The sequence below is a fragment of the Gymnoscopelus microlampas genome (assembly GCF_963454915.1).
Source record: "Gymnoscopelus microlampas genome assembly, chromosome: 1".
NCBI classification, from domain to species: domain Eukaryota; kingdom Metazoa; phylum Chordata; class Actinopteri; order Myctophiformes; family Myctophidae; genus Gymnoscopelus; species Gymnoscopelus microlampas.
This window is the reverse complement of record NC_139962.1, coordinates 16,434,189-16,444,172: the sequence shown is the minus strand read 5'-3', so window position 1 is coordinate 16,444,172 and position 9,984 is coordinate 16,434,189. Positions and strand designations below refer to the sequence as shown.

The 9,984-nt window shown below is 42.1% G+C and overlaps 1 protein-coding gene across 1 annotated transcript; it reads right to left on the bottom strand.

Moving 5' to 3' along the window:
• LOC311042873 (uncharacterized protein) lies at positions 1–9,301 on the bottom strand (the record flags this gene model as incomplete). The annotated part of the gene is made up of 9 exons (XM_084053940.1): positions 1–405; positions 1,176–1,307; positions 2,166–2,375; positions 2,943–3,071; positions 5,311–5,463; positions 6,225–7,652; positions 8,001–8,165; positions 8,518–8,691; positions 9,238–9,301. The coding sequence occupies 9 exons, from the start codon at positions 9,299–9,301 to the stop codon at positions 251–253; spliced, it is 2,610 nt and encodes an 869-aa protein (XP_083910066.1). The 3' UTR covers positions 1–250.
• Between the last annotated feature and the right edge of the window lie 683 nt (positions 9,302–9,984).

Here is a 9,984-nt window from a genome sequence, read left to right as displayed (position 1 = left end):
TTTCTGTCATTGTAAAAATATCAAAACACAGTACTACTGTTCAGTGAAAACCTTGCATCTCCATGATGTAAACATGTGGAACTACAATAAGAGGGCTTAGAGAACAGCAGTGATATTCTACTTATTTCAGTTTTTCTTGATTTTCCCCAAAGGCACAAAGTCAGCATATCTTGTAGGAAGTCTTTCTGGATCAGGCCCAAGGAGGGCTTCTCTCTTAAGCCTAATTTATGCTCTGTCGCCGGACAGGGCTTTAGCCAGCAGTGTCCTCTGTTTTCCTGGGCAGACATTTCTTCCTGCTGTAGGGTGAAAGGCGATGGGATGCGGGGCAGGCACATTTATATCCCCCTCTATAGTTTAAACACAGATGGGAGCAGCCACCATTCTTACGATTACACTCATTTATATCTGGAAGAGTGGAAAATAATGACTTTTAAAGACAGGGTGAGGCATAACATAGAAAGACAGACACACAAAAAGCTGTATGGAAGAACAGAGTATGTTTTTATGGAAGCGTACGTGTGCGTTGGGGCAGCAACTATCGATCATTTTCTTAGCGATTACTTTTTTATTAACTGAATAATCGAGAAGTGCGTTTTTAATATATTTAGTTTTGTATTCTGTATATATATCAACAAATCAATTAACCACTTCGGCTTTATTTAATACTTTGTTGCATAAGTTGGTTGTGCAAAAATATTGAAAATAGCAGATCTACAAGCTCACAACGTGTCGCATTGTGAGCTTGTAGAATTTTAATTTTTATTTTATGGCTCGATTACATTTATTAAAGTATTGATTATCGATATTTAGCCTTATCCCAGAACACAACTTATTGACAAAAGGAATTAACTGTCACACATTTATGAATTACAGTAAAATTGTAATGACAATCACAATCACTTAATTCACCCGCCGTGTTCAATAACTCTGGAACCACACCGAGGACTATACGCAATGTTGGACACATCCCGACGTTTGGATAATAAGGTCTAGCCTTTCATTGCATACAAAACAGAATAAAAACATGTTTGATACACATACGTATAACCTACATGTTACTGATTATAGAGAATGTTAAATTATTGTAATCCGTTTTTTATTTCCTGCGCAATGGATCAATAAAATTGATCGGAAAATTTGGCGGAAGATAGGGCCCCTAGTGTGCATCTACTGACCCTTGCAGTGAGCTCCATCTGCCTGGAGGCTGTATCCTTTAGGACAAATGCAGCGATGAGAACCAGGTAGGTTGACACACTGCCACTCACACTTATTGACCTGTAGCTCCACCTCTTGGCACTCGTCTATATCTGTGTTGATACAAAGAATCAGCATACATACATCCAGCATCTCAATGTGAGGCTTTTCACTAATCCTAACTAAAACACAGAAAGTCGTCAAACAGGGACCTTCATAATACTTCTTTGTTTTTGTTTACATTGCTCCAGGCAGGGTAGCAAAAAACAATGGGTCTTCTTGTGCGTGTGCGTGTGTGTGATAGCAAGATAACTTGAGAATGGATGAACAGACTTTCATGAAACCTGGAGGGAATGTCAGAGATGATTAACTTTTGGGTAAAAAAGGTCAAGGTGAAACGAGCAGACGGGCTGATTCTCATGAAACGTGGTGGGAATTATCAGTAGGCTTCCCAACAGATTTGAGATTTGGGTCAAAAAGTCCAACGTCACAATCAAGAGATGTATTACAAGAGATGGTTGGCGCGGGCAGGTTTTGCATCCCCAGGTACATTTGTTTAATTTCAATACTGTAATTAATAAATAACCCCATAAAATCAGTGTTGATTTCGTCGACTAAAACTATGACGAAAAATGTACGTTGACTCACTTTTTTCACTGACCAAAACGAAATAAAAACTAAGCCACGATGACTAAAACTAAGACTAAATATATTGACTAAAGTGTTAGTGAGGGACGAGTGGAGAAGAGATCTAGTAGAACTAAAAGACAAGTAATTTTATGTTTGGTTGTACTCGGGTGTAGAAATTTAGAGCTAGTAGAACATTTTGTCGACTAAAACTAGACAAAAACTAAAACATTTCAGTTGACAAAAATATGACTAAAACTAAATGGATTCTTTTTCAAAAGACTATGACTAAAACTAAATCTAAATTTGCTGTCAAAATCAACACTGCATAAAATCTCACCCACCTACACACTCCTCTCGGTGTGTGGTTGAATTGTCAAGCCTTGATGTGAGGGCTTGTTTCCTGTACCCAGGAGAGCACTGAGGAACGCAGCCGTGTCCGTCTCCAGCCAGGGTGTAGCCATAGGAACAGGAACAGCTGTAGGATCCTGGTGAGTTATGGCAGAGCTCCTCACAGGGACCTGCTCCCTCCTTGACAGCACATTCATCTATATCTGCAGGGTCCATTTGTAAAGAAGAACACAGAGGGACGTATCATTAACCACTTAAGCCCTACAATATTTCATTGTACGACAAATAGCGAAAATAGCTGATCTACAAGCTCACAAAGCATCACATTGCGACACACTGTGAGCTTCAGCTTCAGCTATTTTCACTATTTTATATATTTTTTCACAGATTTTGATAAAACATGTTCACACATTTTGAAAATGGACTATAATAGGGATGTCAGGTGGTTACCATACATATTTTTCTATTCAATTGTCAAATTGTAATCTATTGTAATCAAATGCAGAACATCTAAGTGTATGCCCACAAAAGATGTACCCTAATAATGCAGTCATAATGCAGTGAGTGTTGACTGTGCTGCATTGTGCTATTTATTGCATTGCTACTAAATAAATAAATAAAAATAATTAAACTTTCTGCACTGAAACAAAGGCAGGTGGAAAAGAAACATGCTTATACTTTATATGCTTATACCCACATTATTTTCTCTTTTAGCCATTAATAATCAACACAACAGAGAAGAAAAGTGTCTTTATTGGGTTGCTATTAACCTTGACAGTGGCCATCTGTGGTGTGCAGGCTGTAGCCAGCAGGACACTGGCAGTGGAAGCTTCCAGGAGCGTTAACACAACCAAACACACAACCTGTTACAGCTGCTGGCAGGAGGCATTCATCCACATCTGGAGAGGAGCAGGATGATAGAAGCTTAAAGGAGCTACACCATGAATTTAAAAAATAATAATAATATTTAATATCATATTGTTTATGTCCCTCAAACGTTTTTCAAAAGGTTTGAGCCTAAATCAAGCCTCAGATATACTCATTCCAACTAACTTCTCTCTGGCTTATAAAGCACTTTCACATGCAATACCACATTGTCCTGTTTGGCACGGGGCGCTATTGAGCCAGTTTCTATGCATGTTATGTCCTGGTTCTGTGTGGCAAAAGTAAAAAAAAAAAAAAAGTTTTTTTTTTTTTTTTTTTTTTTTTGTGTGGTTAGAACTGAAAAACGGGAGGAATTGTTCCCAGACGTGACGTAGGCAGGGGGAACAAATCTGACGGACTGTTTTCAGACCAATTTACATAAAAACCACAGATAGCCTATGAAAGCCTGCATGCTCGAAGTCGGGTATTTGTTGGAACAGAAGAGAGGTGGGGGAGACCAAAAACACACAAAAATGAAGAAAAAGTTAAAATTCATGGTGTAGACCCTTTAAAGAACAGTCATTGACCGTATCACACGACAGTCATTTTGCTAATTTTGTTATACTTGGGGTATAACAAAGGGGAACCATGGGAATGTGGTCTATGAAATTAAATGATGTAAACACAATTGCAGCCCCACAGACCCATACTGTACATGATAGTCAGATAAACACACGCTGTACCTGTGCAGGAAGTGTGGTCATGTGCAAGCTGATAGCCCTCATCACAGCTGCACTTGAAAGAGCCAAACGTGTTGACACACTTCTGATGACACTGGTGCTGCCCCTCAACACACTCATCTAAATCTAACACACACACACACACACACACACACACACACACACACACACACACACACACACACACACACACACACACACACACACACACACACACACACACACACACACACACACACACACACACACACACACACACACACACACGCAAACAAACACACAGGCAAGTTGGGTCTTGCAAACTCTTTGGGACATTGGATTGACTTGCATTCATTCCCTATCCCTTTACCCCAACCATAACCATAACAAATACGGGCATAACATTATGGAACTGCGTTAAATTGGGAAGACCAATTTTGTCCACAATCAACTGGTTTGATGTCCAAAATGTGCCCCAAAGTGTGATCTCCTGTATGTCAGTAACACATTTGCACGCAAGTATGCGCGCACACGCACACGCACATGCGCACACGCACACGCGCACACTCACACGCACACACACACACACACACACACACACACACACACCTGCCACAGAAATATTTGTACAGTGAGGTGACGGGGAATAGCAACAGACATACGTAGTAGACTAGCTCTATATCCCCCTGAATGAGGTTCACTTGTCAGATGTTTTTGTACTGCTGGGGCCTGTACTGAGCTGACCATGAAGCAGATGTTTTGTCAATTTTCTTTTCATCTCTACCTTGTCATTGGGGAGACAGGAGGCCTGCTCAGCCTGGATGTTCATCATGAGCTTCCTAGTGTCACCTGCACTGCTCTGGCCTGCTATCCCAGTTTTTCGCAGAGATTTTCATGTCAAGGACCCCCAAATTAACATGTATTTCCTCCAATCTGAAAATATTTAGTGCCAGCCTGCCAGGGACCCCCATGCAAGATTTGAGTTAATAATGTTTAAAAAATAGTCCCGCTATTTTTTTCAAGATTTCTTCTACAACGCGTCATAAGCTTATAGATGAAAGGAATGCTCAAAGAATGTTAGTTTGTCTATAAATCAGTCACGACTCACGACTGCACATTATTGTTTGGGAGAGAGACCTGTATGACAGGCAAGGTTATTTGTCAAACTGCAGACAAATAATCTGTACAAATAAAACTACATATTAGTGACTTAAACTGCGTCTCAATCAATTAATGTATCATTAGCTACATTACATTTAGTTCTAAATTATATATATTGTTAAAATAATATATCTAAACCCCAGCCTCCTTAGAAGATCATGTAACCATAACTCTTGTCAGTGAACCGTGAATCATCAATGTCATAAAACAAACATTCTGTTGTGCTGTAGCTTGCCTCCGTGCACAGTGCTTTGTCATTAGGAAGACCCAAGGATGACTATGAATGAATGCTACCGTCATACGAGCCCTCACAGCTACAGTACACAGCAAAATCCTCAGTGTAAATGCAACTGTGAGGGTGTAAAAACTGACCACCTTAAAGTGCTATTCTCACCTCTACATGTACGCTTGTCCTCCAGCAGAGTGAAGCCAGGCCTGCAGTGGCACCAGGTACTGGTCTCTGACTCACTGTGGCTCTGGTTGTGGTTCCAAGAGTGCAAGCAGACCTGGGAACAGCCCCCATTGTTGACTGAACATGGTGTCAGCTCTGAGTCCAAACAGACGCAACACAAATGAACAGTTAATGAAATGGTAAGTGCATGTGAGTTTTTGGAACAAGCATTTCAGCTGCTACTCACTAGTTTGGCTTAAAGAGATATTTAGATTTAGGTGGGAAATTACAAGAGGAAGACGCGCTTGAAATGTAGCCCAGTTAATGTGAATCCAGGTCCATTAGTAGCCATGCATGGCAGAAATTCAAACACACTTCAAACCATACAGTCAGTTATGATACTGTGGCTGATGTACAAAACACATGACCTGATGACCACACAGATGTTTAAACATCACACTTCAATCTCAACTACTCTGAGTTTTGTGCTTCAGCTTGACATTTACGTTTATGCTGCTAAATATAGCATTTTAACACCATTAATATTATTGTAGCCTCTACCCTCTCCCATTCAGTATAATGCCTATAGTCCTTTTGTGCTTCATTTTAGGGTGTTTTGTGAAAGTAACAGAAAAGTTATGCAAGTAATATAGTGCATTAATTCACACAAAGTAATGTTGTGAATATAACGTTATTTTTTTGTCATTTTAAAAGCACAAACATAATATGTACTATAATAAACAAGACTACTGTACAAACAGTAACCACGTTGCTTGTGGTCTTGTTGATTATAAGTATTGTATGTTTTTGTGCAGTCTATTACATTTTGAAAGTAACTTCCCCAACATTGCTGAGGTCAAATTATAGCATGATAAAGGGTGTCCAGAAATAGTGTCTTAGAAAGCAGCACAACTCACCTAGACACACGGGCGTGACCCCACTCCATGCGCCGCCCCGGTGGCAGTAGCTGTGTATGTCTCCATTAGCCAGGGTGTAACCTGGATAGCAGGCATACTGGATGTAATGTTTATACTCCGTGGGACCTGGGTTCACTACATTCCTAAAATAGAAGGTTCCATGGGCAGGTACAGGCGGGTATGGACACACAGGGCGTCTGCCAAAGCTCAATGACAGTGTAAGTGGATTGACTGTGACATTGGTCCTGAGGTTGGGGTATTCTATTTGATGGGGGGGTCGTTGGTCAGAGGTGGTCTGAGAGGGTGGGGTTACATCGGCATTGGACCGGGTGGAGGTACGGCCTATGGTAGAAGTGGACGGAAGGGCAGTTGGTGAGAAGTAAGCCGATAAGAGAGATGGGGTGAGAGAAGACGATGAAGTGAATGTCTGTGGTGAGATGGAGACAGTGTGGCTGGTGGAGGGAGTCGTAGATCCAGTGAATGGACCATGTGTTTGTTGCATTCTAGTAGGCTGATGTTTAATCAGTGGTTCTGTTGTGCTCTGAATGAGATCCAAAGGCCTGGTCCCTAACAGCAGCTTCGGACCCTCAGACCCTGCCTGTCCATTCTGTCCTGAATCCACCACGGGACCTGCCTGTGTGGACCTCTCATCCAAGAAAAGATAGTTCACGACATCTTCATTATCAGGAGACCCAGTCACTAATGCAGTTGGAGACACATGATCCTGGCTTTGCAAGCTGGACACTTTTTCACCACCAAGCACCAGGAGGACCGATGTGGAAGCTTGGGTTTGTACAGACACCACTGTGTCTGCTGCCTGAGCACGCCCGCTAGCACCGTCTGTGACCGCAATCGGAGCTGATGTTAGAATCCTTGACGATGGCGCAGGTGAGACAGTAGGAGATGGCTCTGGTTCAGTGGTCACCTGCGTTGCAGGAGTCAAAGGCATTGGGAAATACTCTGTTCCTCTGTTTCCTTTCTCCATGTCGTCAACTGAATGGTCTGCGTCTGCCACTGAGTCGCTCCTAACAGTTCCTCTGTCTGGTAGAACGCTGCTCGGTTTCACAGATCCCTCTTCTGCACCAGATTTTGTTTCAATTTCTCTCTGGACGTGAACTCCGGGACGAAGTAAACGGGCCGCCTCTTTGAGGGGGATTTCAGCCTTGGGGTATTGAACCCATTCCTTCAGGTGGAGCTCATGGCTGGACATTTTACCGCCCTCACCATTTGGGGTTCGCAATGGTATGTTAGAGTTAGACGACGAGACGAATTTGAGGTAGGCTTCCTTGGAGGCAGTGTTGAGGAGGGTGTCATAGAGAGAGTGTTGCTGGTGGTTAACCACCCCGGGAGCCTGGGCGTTATGACGGTTCAGCTGCATGTGTGGCTTTTGCAGAGCTGGACGCGAAGCAGAGCTCATCATGTCAGATTCTGGAAGGAGGAATTTCAGTTAACTTAGTTGAATGAGATGAGAACAAATCCACTACTGTACAGTGGTTCTCAAAGTTTTTAATTTCAAGGAAACCCATAATTCTGAGAGTGTACAAATGGAACCAAATGGACCCGTCCATTTGGATCCATTTGCACACTCTCAGAGTTACAGACATTTAAGCGTCTACATCATACAAATCCACTTCTATCTACTGTTGTCTGAAATGTAAACAAAAAAACTAGAGTAGATATATAAAACCAAAATACCAAATAAATACAAAAGCAATCGCATACGCACGCACACAGTCTTTGTCAGACTGAAAGAATCATGACGTTATGAATGATCACCTTTGCAGACAGGCTTGGTGCCATTCCAGGCGTGACCCTTGCAGTATAACTTTGAGGGACCCTGGAGCTTAAAGCCACTGTTACAGCTGAACATGGCCCAGGAGACGTCCTCATTCACACTGCTGGTCCCATGGACCAGGGCCCCTGGGCTGGGACAAGCTGAGCCTTTGGCAGTGGGATAAAAAACAGGTGTAATAATTTAAGCATTCATTTCATATAAGGGTATAAGAACTAGGCTTAAAGATCATTAAAATGATTAGTCACTAAATCCCTATTTCATACTGTACTTCATCACACGGGGAAAATAGCCAATCTACATTTACAGTAGATTACTACCAAATTGAGATGCCAGGTTAAAAGTGGTTCACATTTTCATTATACTCATGTATGAATATAATGCATAAAATCATTAGAAATAAACGTACAAATGTGATTTGCCTCGTACAGTATATGAATATAATCATGGAAAATATGAAAAGATAAGAGCAATAAAAGTAGAAAAATCACACCTACTCACCAACACAGGCTGGGAGTTCCCTAGACCAGTGCCCAGACACGCAGCTGTTAGTGCGGTATCCATGGAGCTTGTAACCAGGATCACAGCGGAATATGACAAGCAGTCCTCCGTAACGGAAGAACGTGCGTCCGTTTTCCAGGTGTCTGAATCCACTGCATCGCTCAGCTCTGTGTACTGAGGAACCAGTTCTACCATCAACACACCTCACATCATGTCTGGAGCTGCTCTGAAATCCATTGCATCTCTTACACAGAGGGCACTTTAGTAGTAGGGCTGTGAATCATCTGCTATCTCACGATTCGATTCCGATTCTTGGGGTCACGATTCGATTAAAAATCGTTGATGCAGAAACACAACATAATGGCTTTGATGCAAGTAACATTAACGAGTGTCAACGAGCGTCAGCTGAACAGTGACACACACACCTCATCTGTGCTTAACTGAAAGTGATTAGTTAAAAAAAAAAAAAAAAGCCCTTGAATATGACTGAAGACATGATAATATTTACTGTGATTATGGTAACCTTACATTTCATATCACAAACACCATAGAGTAAAAACTCCTTTAACTTAACCAGCTTAACCAGCTTTTATTTTATTTATTTTTAATCGATTTTTGAAAAATCTTTGATAAAAAGAATCACGATTCTTACATGAATCTCACCCAACACCCCTACTAATTAGCAATGCTACTAAACTGAAATGAACTCCCAACACGTACCTGGAGCGCAGCTGCAGAGGAGAGTGACCGCCATGGTGGCCAGCAGGCCTGTTGGAGCTCCCATGGAGAGTAGCAGAGAGGTGCACAGACTGCACCACACTGCTATGTTATCCACAGGCCTGCCTGGGATAGCACTCAGGGGTTTGAGAGGGGGAAGAGAGAGAGGGGGAAGAGAGGATGTGGGGTGGGGAAAGGAGGGGTAAGGGGATAAGAGGAGAGGCTACAGTATACTGCAGGTTCCGTAAACAGAACAAAGTACCATTTGGAGTGAAAGAGAGTTCATGAAGGGGGGAATGCGAGGGAAGAGTTTGTCTGGGATGATCAGAAAAAGGATGGCTGGAACGAGCCCCTGATAAAAAATATAAAAAAAACGGGCAGACAATGACTTTAGCATGTTTGTAGTTTGTATTTGGTAAACACAGTGCTGTGCGATGCATTAATGTAGTAATTGATTTACCATATAAACAGCCTGTCCAATAGAGGCAGACTTTGCAGGAACCCAAACATTGAATGCACTATTAAAGTTGATTGTTACTCTGTACGGCTCCTTGTCTTGATCTCTCAGCGTGTCGTTTTTGTAGCCTCTGACAGCTAGTACTTATGTGTATATGTTCATGGTGTGTGTGTGTGTGTGTGTGTGTGTGTGTGTGTGTGTGTGTGTGTGTGTGTGTGTGTGTGTGTGTGTGTGTGTGTGTGTGTGTGTTGCCCTTGGGTAAATTCTGACCCCACAATTTGCTCTGTCTGACA